Source organism: Protopterus annectens, chromosome 1.part2 (assembly GCF_019279795.1).
Source record: "Protopterus annectens isolate FY-2018-M chromosome 1.part2, PAN1.0, whole genome shotgun sequence".
NCBI lineage: Eukaryota > Metazoa > Chordata > Ceratodontiformes > Protopteridae > Protopterus > Protopterus annectens.
In genome coordinates this window covers 821,060,443-821,080,866 of record NC_056727.1, presented here as the reverse complement: position 1 = coordinate 821,080,866, position 20,424 = coordinate 821,060,443, and the positions used below count along the sequence as shown (strand labels likewise).

At 35.1% G+C, this 20,424-nt stretch overlaps 1 protein-coding gene across 1 annotated transcript in view; it reads left to right on the top strand.

The window, feature by feature from the left end:
• The window catches only part of RYR2 (ryanodine receptor 2), a 6,224,161-nt gene that overhangs the window by 4,563,360 nt on the left and 1,640,377 nt on the right, over window positions 1-20,424 (top strand). Inside the window, exon 78 of the mRNA XM_044059048.1 lies at window positions 7,069-7,120. Within this exon, the coding sequence (XP_043914983.1) occupies window positions 7,069-7,120 (52 nt within the window). The remainder of the gene's footprint in view (window positions 1-7,068; window positions 7,121-20,424) is intronic.

Genomic DNA, 20,424 nt, shown 5'->3' with positions numbered 1-20,424 from the left:
GGTTTATCAACATTTTGGAGAAGTCACATGCACCTCATACTTGTTAAGGAAGTTTAGAATTCCTCTTTTTTCCTTTGGCAAGATATAACAAGCAATACTTAATTCTGTTCTCTTATTAAGGAGGACCTTTTTTATTCAAGACCTTTTGTTATCACTTATTTGAAATGCTTTATCTCCATGAGATCTCATGCTATTCTGCTAAATATTAAATAACAGTGAAAATGTTTTTTATCTCTGAATAGCTTCATCATTTGTTAAACTACTTTTCTGTTAAGGTAATGCAACATTTGAAACTCTTTTCTTTTAAGATAAATCTAGATGCTTTGTAGTAAGAGAAAATGTAATTTCTTTGTGAGGTATTATGGGCTGGTTATAGGTTTGCAGGTTTATTAGCCTTCTGCCACAAGGGTTATGGTGACTCTTAAGACAATGGAAAGTTTGCTTTGGACTGTGTTCACAATGGGATAATATAAAGAAGATGGCATGTCTGGAGACTGATTTAGAAGAGATGAGCCTGCTTGCTGGCCTAACTTCTTAAGACATTAAGGACTTTAAAACATATTTGATTTTAATCAGTGGATCCCCTTACAAGTCTGTAAAGTGTGGTGGAAAGATTGTACTTTGGAGAAAGATGAAACAGGCATACTTACGTTATTTCTGATGGAATAAACATTTCAGTCCCTGGAAGAAAATGCACTGTGTTTTAGCTGTCAGAAATTTCTGCATGGTTATAGCTTTTGTGGCACAATAAATAGCATAGTTACCTCACAGCAAGAGGTTCCACAGTTCAATTCTCAGCTGGACTGCCTTCTGTGTGGAGCCATTATGGCCTCCCTGTGTTTGTGTAGGATACCTCCAGGTGTTCCGGCTTCCTCCCACATTCCAAAGATATGCAGTAGGTGGATTGAATACTCTAAGTTCATAGGTTCATAGGTAGGTACTAGGCTATCTGTCCAAGGGCATTTATAAGCCTAGCTAGAGTGTGTCAGCGTTCGCCGCCCCATTGGTTAATTAACTGAGCCTCTGTCAAGAAGAGCCAATGAAGTCATCCCAGGGGTGTATTTTCTGTTACCCATCCACTTGTCAAGGTTTCTCTTGAAGAGTGTTTGTGAGAGGCTCTGCCTAATGTAGTTAGGAATTTTTTTCCAAAGCATGGGGAGTCTCTGTGACAGGAATCTATCCCTCCAGCATGTTCTGTTTATTGTTGTGGTGAGGCTCGCAGTGGCTCGCAGTGACTTGGATTTCTTTAGGTGGAGCATGTCCATCAATTTTGAGTTAGACATGGCTTTGTAAGTCAGGCAGAGATCACCTCTGAGTAAGCGATATGCCACTGAGTACAGCCAGAGTTTTTCCAGTTGGGCTGCAAAGGACATATGTTTGAGGCCAGTAATCCTCTTGGTGAGGTACTTTTGTGGTCTTTCCAGCTGTTGGAAGTGTCTTGTGAGGTACATTCCAAATGGGGCATTGTACTCTATGAGGCGTCTGATGAGTGAAGAGTAGAGGGGCACTATAACCTCTTTATTTCTAGATGCAAACCCTTTAGTAATTAGATGGGCCACATAGAAGGATTTCCTAACTACTTTGGCAATATGATTGTCAAAGGAGAGTACTATCTACCTGGGTTCCCAGATCTCTTACTACCTCTTCTGTATTAAGGGGGCAGCCACCTATGTGGTAATTCATGGGTGTTTTGTTTTTCTCAAATGGGATGACTATGCATTTTTTGGCATTTAGCTTGAGACCATGACTTTGACACCAGGTGTCTGTCTCAGTAAGGCCCTTTTGGAGAATGTCCATGTCAGCCGGAGAGTCAATTATGGCTCCCAGTTTGCAGTCATCAGCGAACTTGGTTAGCCATAGTCCTCCTGTGTTTGCCTGTTCTTCTGCGAAGTATATGGTGAGCAGTAGGGGTCCCAGGATCGAGCCTTGAGGGACACCACTTGTGACTGCTTTAGAGTCGGACCTGGAGCCCGCTATTCTTACTGTGTGAGTTCTGTCTGTAAGCCAGTTGGCAACCCATCTCGGTATAATTCCTGAGTGGGGGAATGGTGTCAAAAGCCTTGGCGTGGTCAAGGTAGGCTGTGTGAACCACCTTCCACTCATCTATGGCCTTGGTGACTGTCTCGAAGAAGTCAATCAGGTTTAGTAGGCATGATCTGCCCTTAACAAAGCCGAACTGGGTTGGGTCAAGTGTTTGGAGGTTCCCAATGTCTTTGTTAATGAGTTCTATGATGATGCGCTCCATAGCCTTGCAGACCAGGCTAGTCAGGCTTATGAGGCAATAGTTACCAGGGTCAGTTGTGGCCCCTGCTTTGTGGAGCGGAATAACCTTTCTGTAGAGAGGCTGAGGTTGAACAGTGTGTTTAGGTGGGGGGTTAGTCTGTTCTGTAGTTCGTGCAAGACGCAGCCTGGGACACCATCTGTCCCCATTGACGCTGTGCTTTTGGCTTTTGAAAGGGTTGTTTTCACTTGTGCATCTGTTATTTCTAGGACACTAGAATTTTCCGGTATTGTTGTGGCCCCATTTGCGGGTGAGAGGGGGGTGAAGTTTGCACTGAATCTATCTGCCAGGATGTTGGCAATATCAGTAGGTACAGTACATTTTCTGCTGTTTTGCACTAGCTCAGAGCATATCTGTGAGTTGCCACTTAGATTCTTGACATAGCTAAAGAAGGCTTTGTGGTTATCTTTTGAATCCTGGGCTATTTTTCTTTCGAAGTTAGCCTTGGATGATTTTATGAGGGACCTTAGTTTCTTACTGATACTGATCAGGGATGTCTTTCCTTCTTGGGATTTGCTTTTTTTCTGAACTAGTGGCTATAGGTGTGAGTGTGTGGTGTAGAAGAATTGCTGTAGCAGGGCTAACCACATGATGGTGCAAAGCTTGGCTCTAGATGATTATCACTGGTGAAGTGGCATCCCGACCACATGCACAAAAAATAGGAAAAGGGGTTGTGGAAAGATGGCAACAGCTGTTGACTCCCTGGAAGCAACAACACTTACAAATATAGAAACATAATAAACTGCTGTGAATGCAGACAGAGGAAGCCTTTGACATACTGGGGCATATGCAAGTATGTTTTGTGTTTCCATCCATGATGGAAGGTAACTCTTGTTTTAATTTCCATGTTTTTGTTATTCCAAAATCTATGAGTGTACTGTTTTACATTATAGGAGCAGGACAGCGGCACTTCATGAAAAATTTTACTTTATTCTTAAGAGTCTCCGTCTTCTAAGCATTAAGCAGATAATAGCAACTTATCTAGATTCCTCTTTTTATGTTTGAAAGAATTAACCTCAGCTAATCTGGAAAGTTTCACAAATAAGCCTTTACTAGTCGTATACCTTTAAATTGGATTTTAAAGGCTGCTCATCTGATGTTGGTCCTAATAAATAAACTATTTAGCTTAACAAAGTAAACATTTAGCTGATTGTTTTTAAGCATCTTCATTAAATCGTCACATTTTAAAAAGTGACATGATTACACATAGACTAACAGAAAAGCCATAATATTTCCATTGTTATTTTCTTGAAAGTTTATATACATGCTTTCATTTTAATAATTTTCATTCCTTCCAACATTACACAAATTGTTTTTCCTTTGTAAGGCCTTACTATCGCTAACCAATTCAAATACTATATCCCATCTCAAAATAATATTTCCTTAGTTGAAACCGTATACTCCATCTATATTTCCTACAAAGTAATCTGTAGGAAATTTTTACAATATTCCTATTTCTTACAATGCTAGAAAATGCTTCCCATTACCTTTGTCTTTCCTATCACACCTGCAGCGTGTGTTACACCCTGAGGAAAACTCTGAAGTTTCGGGTATAAAATTGGCTCCCTATTGAAATATTAGCAGTTGAAATGCCAAATGCCAAGACTCTGAAAAAAAAGACAGAAAGCACAGGAGAAGAGAGACTCTCGAAGATCACTCTTCTTTTTAAAACTTCTTTTTGCACAGGGGGACTAGCCCCCCCCTCCACCCCCCCCCCGAAAACAGACATATATACCAACTCTGAGATTGCCATACCTCAGAGAAGAGGGAATATTCCATGAAATGGCATCTTGGACTTGGTATATACAAGTCCAATCTTTCAAATATTCATTGTTAATATTTTGGAACTTGATCTAATGGGTCCCAACATTTCAAATGGTTAACTATAAAATATCTATCCAAACACTTCTATGAAAAATTTTACACCCTCTGGACTTTGTTGCTTACTTGGAAGCTGTGACACCCGTGCCCTGGCCCAGCAATCAAGGAGCCTTATTCCTCACCACTAACATCAGAGAGGGCATCTCATATGTGAGGAAAGGATAACAAATACACACAGTAAAGTGCAATTTCCCTTAAGAGCACACAGAGATCACAGTCAGTCTGGGGCTGGTCGCTCCCTTGCTCTCCAGGTCCCCAGTAAGACTCCCCACTGGCACAGCTATAGGGTCCAGATCTCAGCCTAGTGGGCAAGCTAAAACCTTCAGCACCCTCTCTGTCCAACCAGTGCTTCATGTCCCTGCCCAAGTAGCTGACACACACACACTTTGAGATAAGAGTTTACACAACCACACATACACTTCTGGGGAAGGCTGGCACAGGTTCTCCAGCTGTGCCCCTTTTTACCCAGACTATACAGTAGTACCAGCTGCCACCACCCACTAATAATTATCAGCTACTCAAAGGCCCTTAAAAGGATGTCCAATTATTACTGTGCAATATTATTATCCAATTGGTAGTGTGACTAATCAGTCAAGCTTATTTGGAGTGACTTGTACAGTAAACTCTATAAATATGCAATGTAATCTAGAGCTTAACTTATCTCTACCCAAACCAGCCACAGTTAAAAGGTTTTAAAATATTTAATGATAAATAATTAAAACCACAAGACAATACTTTCTACTACACAATCAGTGCTAGTCAAGAGAGTTCTGAGATCACACAGAAATACTTAAAATAAATCAGTAGTACAGTTCTGACATCACAAAAAAACACTTAGTGTAAACTTTCTAATTTCTAGCTATTTCTAGGAGAAAACACAGTTCTAGCATACTACTTACATAAAGAGAGCATAAGGCAGTGCTGAGTTGGATGTCCAGACAAAAATGCTTAATAATCTCTGGTTCTCACTGTTTAAATTGAAACTGCATTTCTGCTAAAACATTATATCATCTTTTTACACTTCCTAGAGTTCCCAGGCTGACAGAAACTGCATTTACACTCTTTTACACTTAGAGCAATAAAGGACATTCTACATATAAATTCTGGTCATTAACTTTATCCTTAAAACAATAGGCAGAAAGCCTTCATCTAGTTGGACTGGAGATGACTTGTAAAACATCAAAGGCAGTGATGAAATAATTTTATAAATATAAAATACGGACACGTCCAAGGCTGGATCTTCAGATGAAGAAGCGATAAGTGAAAGCGCTTGTGTCTGTGCACAGTAAAGTTCTTGTTCATTATTTCAGCCTTGGATGTGTCCATGCTTTATATTTTTGATTGTTACTTGCCTCAAAGATGCATTCATTGGAATAGTGGTGGACTTGCTTTTGGTTTTACTATGAAATAATTTTAATTTCAAAGGACCAACAAGAAATGCTTGACTTAGCTTTCTTTACAGCAGATGGCAATGTTGCCACATTGTTTTAAGTTCAACATTCATATTTACAAATGATAGAATTATATGCACAATTCTATCTGGCTGGGCTGGCAACCGCCACCCATCTCTACCAGTCTTTACAGAAGCCATAAAGATGTCCTTCCATTGTTCCAGTGTAAATTGTCTTTTTATTCTCTTTTCTATCCCCTCTGATTGATTCTTAGAAGTATTGTGCAATATTTTATGTGCCTTATTAATTTTCTCTTTTTGTAACAGCAGCTTCTGTTATAGACTCAGCTAAAAACTCTACCAGAGTTGTTTTTTCACCTAGCACTCCCTTATCCCTTTGTCTGTGCCTATACCCTGTTATCAATCCCCAGTAGGAAGGGCACTCTCAATCCCTCAATCTAAACTTCTGTTTCTCCTCATCTTACTATGTTTCCTTACCACCTCAGTTATTTGTTCCTGACACCTTGGTTCCTTTGCTAATTTCCTCTGGTAATATCCAACCCACTCTTGCATGTTTTCTGTACCCATATTTGCACTCATCCCTATTGGTAAATTCTCTTTTTTTTCCCATTCCGTGTTGCTTAGGTTTTAGAATACTTTCTGTTACTTTCTGAATATAATATTCTATATGGTTGTTGTTATTCTCCTTAATAATCTTCATCAAAAATCCTATTCTGTTCATATTTTTTGAATCCCCATCTACTCTGTTTCATTCCTTCTCCACTTTGATTTATAATCTGCTTGAATTATATACATATACCTTAAGAGTAAAGTATTCCTTCAAATTAAATAATCCAAGACCACCATGTTCTATGGGGAGATCAGTTTGTTATTGAACAGCTTAAACAAAGATTCCTGGCCCATTGATATAGCATTCTTTATGACCAGGAATATACTGGTATTCTCAGATTTAGCTTACTTGGTGCTTTGGTACTTTTGGATCAGTTTGAATAATAACCTTGCTCTGTCTATGTCTCTGAAGCAATATTTGCTTGTATTACATTCTTTGATTTACAGTGTAGCAATTCCATGGAGTAAAAATTCCCAACAGGTAAAAAATAGGTTTTCATTTATTTGGATTTGGACAGGCAGCTAGCTATGTTTTCAGTTTCTACCCTTCCTTATGGAAAGTGCAGCTGAAATGTATGGTTGTTACATCAACTAAAAAGTGCATTGCTGATCAACAGTTGCTCCACAGCACTGAATGAATATACTGGTCTGTGTAAACTAATATGTTAAAGCAGTAGTTTAAATTCATGTAAATACTTTGTGTATAAATAATTCTTAAATGTAACAGCAATACAACAAATATATGTTTTAGCTTACTTGTACCTGTACTTTAGAAAAGTGATTACATTTTTGTATAAATGTGCATCATTTCTTTATAAACTAGATACTATTATTTCTATATCACAATCACCATAAAGTATAAAACTGATTTTGTTTCTTCCTGCAGTAAACTAGAAGAAGATTATCTTTACATGGCTTATGCTGATATTATGGCAAAGGTGAGATATTTTTCTTCCTTTTTTCCAGTAAACAAATACTGTTTTATGTTTTAATGAGCTTTTTGGTTATAGATAATGTTGTCTTTCTCTCTGCAGACAGAGTCCCCATTTAAACAGCAGCCTTGATATTTCATGCATTTAACAGAACAGTGCACAATTTAGTTTTGTTTAAAGGTTGCCACTGCACATTTACTTAGGGCTAAAAAGTAATCTTTGCTGAAAACATACATGCTGTTTTTCACATCTGGGAGAGGAACAGAGATAAGAAAACAGATAGCAAGTGATAGCACAGGCTGTGAAATGCACTTTAAGCATGAGTAACCTTAATTTTAGATTAGGTAATGATTATGGGAGCAGATGTCAGTTTGAGACGATTGTTCCTATATGGGAAGTTCAACTTAATTTCTTGAAAATGTACATATGTTTGTATGTTTCCTCTAAATTGATAGAAGATGGGGTGTTCTGTGGTGTGTTTGTTTTTTTTTTTTTTTTTGGAGGGTTGGTTTTAATTAAAGCAAAAAGTCTTATAAAACATGATGTAGGTTCAAATGAAGATGACAAGAAAAACTTTATAAAAGATCAGCCTGACAATCATTAGTAGGTGCATGTAACACAAAATCTGGAAGGAGACATTTAAAATCTGTCATTATATATAACAGGTGGGAATAATAACTTCTTATCATAATGGCTACACTATCTCCTATTATTTTGGAACATGAATATTGAAGGGATATTTTAGAGCTACACAGTTAAGGCTAATATTCATAACACAAACAGAAAACTATAATTCCAAGTGGAAAGGTATGAGGATGAAATGTGTCTGGGGCATTCAACAATTAAGGAGTGAGTGAGATTTTGGATGCAGATCCTTAAAGAGAATAATAATAGCAATATAAAATACTGTATTCATAAAGCAACAGAAAGTATTCTACGAAGTAAGCCAACACAAGAATACAGAAAGGAGATTTTGCTGATAGGGGGTGACTGCAATTTAGGGATACAGAGAATAAGAAAGTGTGCGCTTTACTGGGGAGAACTGGCAAAGGAAAAAAAGTATTGGAAGCAAATAAATAGACAGGGAAAGGTAAGAGAATGAGAAGAGGCCAAGAAAATATTTGGACTGCAGGCTATGGACTGCCTTCCCTATGAGGGGTTGGCAAAGAGAAAGGGATATGGGAATCCAAAGTGAAAGACCTATACTGGTAGGGTAGGGATTTTGGATGAATTTAGAGTGGAGGCTGCTTTTAAAAAAGGCATAATTAGTAGGGCATATAAAATATTGCACAATGACTATAGGAATCAATCAAAGGAGGTTAAAAAAGATCGGGAAGCGAGATCAGATAAGCAATTCCCAAGGAAACAATGCGAGTGCATATGTACAGCTCCCAAGTATGTAAAAAAGTCCAGAAGATGTAGGATTTTAGCTTGGAAGTGTTTGCATGGGTATTTTTATACCTCCAAGCAGACTCCAAAGATTTTTTCCTCAGGTAGATGACAAATGCTAGAGGTGTGATGGCAAAGAAAGAGGTAACTGGGAACATGTGTTGTGAGAGTGTAATGAGTTAGCAGACTTCACAAATTCCCCACAAAGTACTGTGTCAGAAATATTGGGTGAACAAATGGGTGTACCTAAAGAAATAATTTTTTGAGCTGGGATACAGGATCTGAACTGCCTAGAATTCTGGCAGTTGCCAAAAAAGCAACATCTAAACTAACTGCATTTGAAGTATTGAATATTATAACAAAGATAAAAGAACTGGAAATGGGATCTTTTGAAATGGGTAAGAGCAAATCACACAGAAAAAAATGGAAATTGTGGGAACAGTACATGCAGAATAATGATTTGGAGGAAGAGTGAGATTTAAGGGATGGCAGGAATTGAGCAATTTATGTCATGCTGGATTGATGATCGTTATACAAAACATATGTGAGGTATAGTGTTTATAACTAGGAACAGTTTAATATGGTTTGTTTTCTTTTGTATAAATGCATGTTTACCTATGTCTTGATAATTCAGTAAAGGTGTTAGGTGAGTACTTTCTGCAATATTCTTTATGGTTGTTATTACTCTCCTTAAGCATCTGCATCCATAATTCCACTCACTCCTTATTTCTTCACCCTCCACCTCAACATTATCCTTTTCCACTTTAAATTGTAGTCTTTTGCTTGCATTATGTATGTGAGTCTTAACTGTGAACTCTAAAATATCCCTTCAAATCAGGTAATCCTAAACCACCTTGTTCTACTGGGAGGATCGACTTACCCCACTTAACTCTTGCTGTCTTTCCCTCTCAGATACATTTCTTTAACGTTTATTAATTAATGTCTACAAATTATCCTTTAGTTGATAAAAATATTCCTAACATGTATTTAAAGCTAAAATGACTAAAACACTTCTTTTCTTATTTCTTATTATCCATATCCATATACAAGAGCTTCCAGCTTCTCAGTTTTTGCATTGCCTTTTGTTTAGTCTCTTCCCATATCCTTAGCTGCCATGACAGAAGCTGTTTTATTCCATACCCCTAAATACTTCATCATATTGTGTTCACATTAATATGGGTAGTGCTGAGACATTTTGTGTGTGGATGCATAATTTACAGTTATGGCTTTTGTTTTATCTTCTTTAATTTTATATCTCAAAATGACTTGAAACTGCCTCAAAATGTACTACAACAATGAAATGATTTTTTCTAAATTTAAATATATTTATTTTATTTAAATATCATCTGCAAATAAAGCCAACTTTTCTTGATTATCATGCCAAGTATACTCTTGAGGGTTTTTTTGCCCCATATATTCTTTGCCATTAGCTGTAAATATAAAGCAAATTACAAAGAAGAAAGGGTGCACCCTTGCCTGGTCCCTATGTTCAAAGACAACTTATTAGAGAGGAACTGTCCCACTTTAATTCTTGCCTCCAGTCCTTCATATATCCATCTAATTAACCTTATTATGGTATCAAGAAATGCAAGTGCTTCCATTGCACTTGCTTACTCTGTTGAATGCTTTCTCTGCATCAAGACCCACAAACAGTGGCATTTTTTTTTTTGTTTCATTGTTCTATTAATGTTGCCAAATGCTTTTCCCCTCTACAAAAATCACATTGATCCATATGTATTAATTCTGGCAATGTATTTACCATTCTCTTAGCCTAGTATAGACATAAACACTTTGTAATCATGGTTTAGATTTGAAATGGGTCTATATCAAGTTGGGTCTAGCATGTCTTTATCCTCTTTGTGTAACACATTCACCAAAACTTTCTTCCAAGGTACTGCTCATCCCTTTAAAATACTATTAAAATATCTTCCAGATATTTATCACGGTCTTCCCTCCTAACTTTCAGACTTCCATATCAAAGAGACTTCTTTACCAATGAATTATGCACCACTGTTTTTATCTCATCTTCTCTTATCTTAACTATTATTTGTTGAGCCTCATCTTTGTCCAACCTTGGCATAATTGATTTCTAATCTGCATGTTATACAAATACTCTCCTATTTTCCCTTTTGCACTTTGCTGTTGCTCTTCTTGTTCTGTGAGATCCCTATTCTAAAAGTTTTTGACCTATGTAAATCATCTAAATACTTCTTATCACTTCCTTCCCAGATTTCTGTTGTCTCTCAAACAGCTCATCTTTTTCCTTGGGTCCCTCCGATGTTGTTTCTTGCAATGCCACTATGGCTTAGGAGTCAGGTACATACTCTGTAGTTGTAGAATTACCTTTGCTTGGGAAAGAGAACCACCCTTGCAGCCTTTGGGGAAGATATTGTGGGATGCTGCTTTGCTAAGCTGAACTGAGGAGCCTCATACCTGGAGCACAAACTGTCTGTCCAGCTTTTCTATTGTTTTTCCTCATTTGGAGCAGGTTACTGCCTGAGTTTGTCAAATTTATTGTTGGAAACACCTCAGTCATTGAGTGGTTAATATCATCTTCAGAAAAGTAGAAAGTTGCTGTATTTCTTCACTGTTAGGTTCTGATTTCCAGTCTGAGGGACAGGATTTGGACTGGGAGTTTCTCTTATTTCCTCACCACAGGATGGAAATCCTGATTCTCAAGAGAGTTTTCCTTCAGATTTTCCTTCTATAAAATGGTAAATTTCTGTTACTATTGCCAATGTAAGGGACTTTTTTTCAGTGGGGACAAAAAGACAAGTCTGTACCTCAACAAATATATTATGATTTATGACAAATGGGTTTCCTGAACTTGCACTTATCCATTCTGTTTTAGCAGCCTTAGATGATGCCTTTTTGGCAGCCTGCACTTTTCCTGACAGTCAGCCACCAGCTTCTAAAATGTCTGGTTAGTTGTACAAAGTGCCTCAATCTAATAAACTCTTTTTTCTAATCCCAGGGCAGATCCTAAGTTATTTCCTTGTCAGAATCATCATCTTCCAAACGTCTTTCAGCTGCCAACCTTAACCTTTCTGACAATCTGCAAAAGTTTTTGGATAACTTTGGTAGAAAGGTTTATTCTTCTTCCACATTGCCTTGAAATGTGTGAATTGCCAGGCACAGGTTTTAAGCTTTTGCAGGCTTGGTATGATAATTTAAGGAATTTAACTGATCAACTCCCTCCTTCATGTACTAAAATGTCTTATATCTGCAGTAGTAGCTACGGCTCAGGCAGTATTCCTTGAAATGTGCTTTTGATACTAACAATATTGTTTCCAGGACTATTGCCACTTTCTCTGATTTGAGAAGATTTGTTTGGTTAAAGTCTCAAAATTTACCGAAGGATGTATATAAGAAGTTATCATTTGTTCCTTCCTCTGCAGAAGTTCTTAAAAGCTTTGATGAAAGGGTAAAGTTTAATTCAACGGGTTACTCAGATTTTCAGCCTTCCTTTCTGAAATATGACAAAAACTTTTTTTCCAGTACCAGTCTTTCTATTAAGAATCAGAATGCATCTATCTATGAGGTTCAGGCAAACAAAATTCTGAAAACCAGTGGTGGGGATGGTCAAAGAAGAGAGAAGTGTCCTCCCAGAACAAGGGACAACCTAAAAAATTGAACTGACTATATGATCTTCCTTTGGATTTTTCCTGTCCCTGGCTAGCAACCCCATAAACTTGTCTCATTGTCTATGTCTTCATTATCCTTTGTTTTTTTTTGTGACCCTTTTATTACTTTTTGAGCAAAGATTCATTGAACATAATACTGATATTTGAAAGGTATCAATAGAAACAAGATTACATTGATAAGAATAAACATAACTGAAAAGAAACAATTAAAACTATTTACATATATGCCAAATGTCTATCGTTAAGTAAAGATACTAACATCAAACTAGAATGTGATCAAAAAGGGATTTCCAGAATTCAGTAAAGTAGGCATGGGATTTCTGAGTAAAGGTTAAATATTTATGGGCCAGAAGGTGCTTGGTAGCAAGGTATTTGAAACCCTCCCAGGTGAATGATGCTCTATCCTTCCAATGTAATGTAGTGTTTAAGTAATGAGACTAGTGTTACTAATATGCATGTTTGTAGTTTAGGTAGACCAGTGGGGGTGATATGTGGGAGAGCTAGCATCCAGGACAGAGTTGTTTTTTCGTAGCACATTTTTTCAAGTTGGACTCTAAGTGAGCACCAGAGCTTGTAGGTGTACTTGGAGCTCCAGAAGATGTGGAGCAGGTTGGCCTTGTGGTTATCACAATAGGAGCAGAATGGTGAGGTGGAGGGGTATATTTTATTTAGAATGGTTGGAGTAAGGTATGCATTATGAAATAACATGATTTGTGTATATTTATGTTTTTTAAGGGGAATGAGTTTTGAGGTTAGCAGGATGGCTTGGGATATTTGTTTGTTTGTGATTGAAGGGTCAAGTTCCTTCCAGTATTTAGAAAAAAATAATGTATTTTTGAGTTTTGATTGAGAGAATACATTTGTAGGAACTAGATAACATTTTTTTGTTTAATGATAGGAGGTTCCATATGAATTTACTGACTTGAATGTCATTGGTGCTTATACCAGAGATATCTATAATATAGCGGCTAAGGTCACGTATTTGCCTTAAAATGATTGTATAACTTTTAGGGAGGCTTAACTGAGTTCTCATTTCAGTGATAGTATTGTTCTTGAAGGGAAATATATCAGAGATGTTAATTCCTTAAGGAGGGGATAATTGTTTAGATTAATAATATTATTACTCATTGTAAGATTGGGGTTAAGGTGGATTGGTTGTAGGGAAATGAATGCATTATATAAGTTTAGGGATTTGAAAATCTTTTGTATGGTGGTGATTTTATGTTTTATGGTTGAGTGTATTTTAAGATTTTTTTTACGTTTTTGCTATTCAGGAAAGGGAGGGCTCTGGGGTTGAGGTAAAATGTTTTGATATAGTTGTATAGGAGTTTAACTCAAGTTGGAGCCCATTGCTGTGATGATAGGGTATAGTCAGATATTATTAGTCTATTACATTTTATGATAGCATAATAGAGTTTAAAGTCAGGTAACCCTAAATCCCCATAATTTTTAGAGTAGATGAGTTTGTTGTAGCTGATTCTGATTGATTTAGGAACCCAGATAAATTTGGAAATTGTAGAGTGGAGGATGTTAAAGAATTTTTGGTTAATAATAATATTGGTGGCATTAAAGATATATAGATATCTGTAAAAGATTCATCTTGAATGTGGCTATTTTAGCAACGAATGGGAGTTGAAGTTTTGTCCATCTGTTAAGGTCTTGTTATATGTTTGACCAGAGTTTAGTAATATTATTTGTTTGGGATCTTGGTGAAAACATATTCCTAGATATTGCAAAGATTGGTTAATTTTAATACCAAATGTTAAGGAGTAGGTGGGTAGTTGACAAAAAGAGTTAACAGGAAAGATATTTGTTTTCTTTAGGTTCAGTTTGTAGTTCGAGAATGACGAGAAGGTGTCTGTGGCAGATAGACGTTTCTGAAGGTCTGAAGTGGGTAGGGAGTAGTAAAGATTTAGATAATCAATGAAAGCTGATAGGGCAATTTTGGTGTTAAAAATATTGGGGATATGGTGGAAAGCTTTCTGAGAAATGAGAAGGAAAAGGATAGGGGGACATTGGACAACCTTGTCTGGCACCATTCTCAATGTTAGTTCGAGAAGATAGGTATTTATTAATTTGTAGATAAGTGTGGGCCTTGGGATATAGTGTTTTGATAGCTTATATATATATATATATATATATATATATATGGGTCTACTTGACGTGCCGCTGGCACTCAGAAGACCGAGACGCGAAGGTGATCGACAAAGTGAAATCCCGACAGCGAAAAGACCGACATGGCGATGTGGTAGCGACGTTCCGTAAGTGTGCGATAGTGAGGGATTTAGGGTTAGGGCGGACAGGTAAGTGTGCGATAGAGAGGATTTAGGGTTAGGGTGTGGAAGGTGAGTGTGTGGTAGTGTCTTGAGTATACAAGTGTGATGATAGTGGAAGTGTAGTTTGGCGGAGTAAGTGGGTTAGTAGGGTTAGGAGGGATGCGGTGTGGGTGTGGTGTAGTGTGCTTAGTGTTTATTTTTGGGTTTGGGTTAAGTGAGTTAGGGTTAGGGTGCAGGTAGGGTAAGTGTGTGATAGTAATGGACTTTAGGGTTAGTGTGCGGGTAGGGTAAGTGTGCAGTAGTGGCGGACCTTAGGGTTAGAGTTTGGGTTAAGGTTAGTGGATATGTAATTGTGTGTAATGTGTAGTTTTTGTGTGTCGTGTGTAATGGTGTTCGGTATTGTGTGTTTTTGGTTGTTTGGTCTCGGTGTTTTGCATGTCGGCGAACTGGCTTTTCGGTCAACTAAAGTAGACCCATCTATGATAAAAAAATTGAGATAAAAGTTTACATTGAGTCTATCAAAGGCTTTAGAGGCATCAATAGCTAAGGTGTAGATTGGAGTACTGATATGGGTAGAAAGAGTGTTCATGGTGTTGAGTGTGAGGGTATGGTCAAAGGTTTGTCTATGTATTATAAAACCTGTTTATTCAGAGGAAACAATGTCTGGGATAACTGGTTAAATTCTATTTGCTAATATTGTCACAAAGATTTTCATATCATGATTTATTACGGCTATAGGTCTATAGTTCAGGGGGTATTTGAGGTTGAAGTTTGATTTGGGGATAAGAATCATTTTTGAGGCACTTGGATGTATATCATTTATACCATTGGTAGTAATGTAGTTAAATAGTTGAAGAAGAAAATCAGATGATTTTTGAGTGAAGGCTTTGTAGAATTTGGTCATGAGACCATCTGGGCCTGGTGCTTTGTTGGGTTTGATTTTGTTGATTGCCATGATAATTTCTTGTTGGGAGATAGGGAAAAATAATATTTTTTGTTGATCTGGACTGATTTGGGGGAAGTTTAGTTGAATTAAGAAGGCGTCTAGTTGTTGTTTGTCGTGAGAGAGGTTTGGTGGGCTATAGGATTTTGTGTATATACTTTCAAAAATTTGTATGATATATTGACTAGTTTGATAGCGTTTATCTTAGTAGATGAGTTCCGTAACGTTTGGGGAGGGTTTGTTTTGGTTAACTTGTCTTGCCAGGAATTTGTATGGAATGTGGGACCACTCAGAGAAGTTCACCAATGTTTTAATTTCTTGGTATGTTAGATTTTCAGCATTGAGATCATATAGCTTTTGTTGGAGTTATAATGTCTGTGTTTCAGTTTCTTGACTAAAGGTTGACTGGAGTATAGATTCAAGCTTAAAGGTTTGACTTTTAAGGTTGGCTTCTTCCTGGAGATGTTTTATTTTATAGTACAAAGCTTTACTTATAAATGTTCCTCTAATTATGGATTTAATAGAGGCCCAGTAAATGTCCAAAGGTAGGTGGTTATAGATGAATTTGTCTAAAGCCTGGTTCAGTATGGTATCTATCTCCTGTAGTAATTCTTTTTTCCTTAGTAGGTTAGAGTTAAGGACCCAGTTTTACTCTTGGTTAATGTTAGCTTGATTGTTATCCCAATCAATAGTTAGGTTAATCTTAGAATGACCATATAGGTATCTTTTTTTTTTCAAAACAGGTTTATTGTTTTAACATACAAGAGAAATATCATAACAATTTTATACAAGTAATTAAAAATAGATATGATTATAACATTCAACAAAACAACTAAAGTATTTACAAAGACATCCACTACAATCAGATCAATTAATTAAACTAAAATACCATGCTATTGAAATTAGGATTTTTTTAACAAATTTTGTAAATTATCCCATTCAATATAATAAGATGTTTTTCTAGTTGTTCTTGACCTAATTGTGTTTATTTCCATATGGCACACTATATTCATAACATTTTAAATTCATTGAACGAAGGAGGTGTATCTGAAATCCAATTTCTGGTTATTATTTTCCTAGCCACTGCTAGAATAGACCATAACAAGGGAAGCTTAACCTTTTTAACACTTTGAGGTACAGGTGTGTTGAATAATATAAGAGATTTAGAAATAATGAAATTATCTGTAAAAGAGCCTGCAAAAATTCATTAATTGACTTCCAGTATTCTTTCAATTTTATACAGTCATAAAACATATGAGCCCAGTCAGCATTAATTTCTACATTACATCTCTTACATAGATTATCTTTATTATTTATTTTATTCATTATCAAAGGTGTATAAAAAGATCTATGTAAAATTTCCATGTATAAAGTCTCCAGACAATGGAAGACGTAGTTCTATAGGCAGATTCAATATATATTGTTTATCTTGTTGATTTGGTGGGTCCCCATTAATAGAAGTGAAATAATTCCAGTATGTATCTACACTGTAAAAAGTTTCTTGTCTGATAATTTTATGTATGTATGAAAGTTTACCTTTATCAGAAACTTTATTTTGTAAATTTAATATCAAGTAATCAATCAGTGTTGGAATAGATTCTTTAACTGTTATAGACATTAGATCTATTTTATTAATGAAATGTTGTCTAAAGGTCTGAACCTCTAACCAGCAAGTTTCTCTTAGATCAAATTATTGTTTTAAGAAATCTAGATTTTTAACTTTATTATCAGATATCAACTGATACCAGTACTTTAGATCATTATCTATAGCTAAATGAGTTCCTTCAAGTAGATGACAAAAGCATACCCTGAGTATACATTATAGGGATATAATAAAATTCCATTCCCTATACTTAGGGTGCATGAATATAAAGTTACGATAGCTAATAATAATATTTAATGGGTAACAAACCATATGTTTAGGTGTAATAGGTGAAGTACAAAATTCCTTTAGTAACCATAACATGGAGTTATTTACAATCATATTTTTATGTGTTAAGGAGATTTTCATGAAGTGCATACTAATTAGCTCCCAATAATCTTTCCATTTGACATATGACTGATCTATTAATAAAGTAATAACTTTTACAATAGAAGAGATAGTATATAAATTAAAGTCTGGAAAAGAAATACCCCCTTGAGACCAGCTATTAGTATGTTTCTTTAATGCAATCCTAGGTCTATTAGGTGCCCATAGGAAATTTAACATTAGTGTATTCAGTTTCTTGATAGTTATTTTTGTAGGTGGAAGTATTATTGATTGTATTAAGTATAAAATCTTGGGGAATATTATCATTTTAATAATTGTAAGTCTCTCCTCCATAGTAAAAAACATATTATTCCAGGTATTAAAAAGATTTTGTATATTAAGAAAACAGGTATTATAATTATTATATATAATAGATTTAATATCTTTAGATAGTATTATACCTAAATACGTTATCTGACCTGAATTGGGTATATATTTAGTAAAATCACTAATGAGAATATTTTTTTGTGTATATATAGGTAGTATTTTAGTTTTTTCTTCATTGAATATTAAACCAGAAATACTTTTAAAATTCATCATTTTATCAAATAGAGACTGCATAGAAGAATTAGATCCTGCTGATGTAATTAGAACATCATCTGCAAAAAGTTGAATTTTGGATGTTGTATTTTCATCTATTTCAAAACCCTCTATGTCAGTACTGTTACTGATCAAATTAGCCCAAGGCTCCATTACTAAAGTGAATAATAGTGGAGAAAGTGGACATCCTTGTTTTGTACCTTTAAAAATGGGTATTTTTTGTGAAACATATGTTCCTACCTTAATATAAGCCAATGTTCATTTGTATAAATGCTCGATTAGATTTACAAATGCATCTGAGAAGTTTGTGCACTTCAGTAAGGTAAACAGATAGTCCCAACTTACTGAATCAAATGCTGAACTTATATCAAGACTAATAAGTGTTAAATCTTTCTTTTTCCTATTTGCAAAGTCAATTAATGTTAAAGTTATTCTTATATTATCAAAAGTATTTCTATTTACAATGAAGCCTGTCTGATCTATATCTATAATGCCGGGGATGATTGTCTTCAATCTATCAGCAAAAATACTCATAAACTTTTTATAATCAACATTAAGTAATGAGATGGGCTGATATGAAGTACATCTAGTTGGATCTTTATTAGGTTTTAAAATTGGCGAAATAAATGTATATTGCCAAGATGGAGGGGTTATTAACTCAGTTTGGGCCAAAATAAAAACCTTATGTATTAATGAATATGTACTTTTAGAAAGGATTTTATATATCTCTGGTATAATACCATCATTACCGGTGCTTTGTTTGATTTAAGCTTATTTATTTGTGTAATAACCTCTGTATATGAAATACTTTTGTCCAATAGTTTAATCTGTTGTTTATTAAGCTTTTTTCATGTTTGTGGTTATAAACTCCTTTATTTTATCTTTAGGTTCCATGTTAATGTTATTATGGTTAATTTTGTGAAAGTGATTTCTAAATTCCTCTAGTATTTCTGGTATACTAGAAACATTCTTCTTTTTCCTTAGAGAAAAGATTTCTTTGATATGGTTTTGTTTATTCAACCTTTTGTTTTATTTTTAAGTCTATGTAAGTATTTGGGGCTTATTGAATAAGACAAAACTTGTATTTCTCTAAAGTTATTTTAACTTTATGAGTTAAAATTTCTTTGTATTTCTCATTTAGTTTGTTTATTTCTTCAATAACTTTCTTGTCCATAATATTTTCTTTATTATTATGTTTATAAGAGTCTAATTTACTTTGAATATCTAACAATTCCTTATCCCAAGATTTCCTTTTATTATTATACCATCTGATACTTTGTCCATATAGATATGATTTTAAGGCATCCCAAACATAGACAATGGAGACTTCAGGAGTATTATTTATGTCTAAAAATGTTTTACTTCTGAAAGTATATATTCTTTATAGTCTTTTCGTTGAGTTAAGTATGCTGGTATCCTTTTGATCTGAACATTATGAGTAATTTTTATCATGAATTCAAAAACAATTGAATTATGATCAGATATAGGACATGAAATGATTTTGGAATTAATTAAATCTGTTACCATCTGGTTAGAAATAAAGACCCTATCTATTTTTGAATAAGTTTTGTATCTGTTAGAAAAAGGTGTATGGTAATGATTTTGAATCTATCTGATTATTAATATCATTCAAATGATAAGAATTAGCAAAATCATTTAAATGTTTTGCATTAGATGTAATTCTTCTTTTCCTATAGTGGTAGTATCACTTTCATGTAGTATATAATTAAAGTCACGCTAAAATAATATCTCCGATAGAGAATGATATGATCTTATCAAGATGATGTTTCACTGTATTAATACCAATTCCAGGTATCAATATACATTAATTAAAGTGTAAGTCTTCCCATTAATTTGTATTGTAACCATACAAAACATTCCTTTGTCATCCTGATAAGACTTAATGGTTTTAGGAATGGGCATACTTTTATTCCATAAAAGCCACTCCTCTTTTTTCTGAGTGTGCTCTGAACTAACCAATACTGTATATTTGTTTGTGGCTAGTTTATCAATATCTTTTTTCAAGAGATGGGTTTCTTGCAGGAAGACTAAGTTGGTCTTATGTAAATTAATGTATCTTATTAGGCTTGCCCTTTTACATGGATTATTCAATCCATTAATGTTTAAAGAAATTCCTTTTAAAGATGTCATTTGGCATTTTTAAAACTTAAGAATCTTATGATCAAAATAACAAATAACAACATAAGTAATGTTACATCTCCTCCTTTAGGTGTACCTTTAAATATAGCTGTATTTATTGAATCTCTTATGGGATTTTGTATAGGATTCAATTTTGTTTGTAGTGACAATGAGTGTACAAAATATATTGTGGATGTCAAAACTATATACATATAACAATGAACAAGTGAAAATAATGTAAGGATTAAATCTTGCATCCAGCCTGGAGTTAAAACTCCAACTTAGAGTTGTATTTACCACTCAAGTTAACCCCCTACCCTAAGCAGCAGTACCTCAGCTACCACCTTATC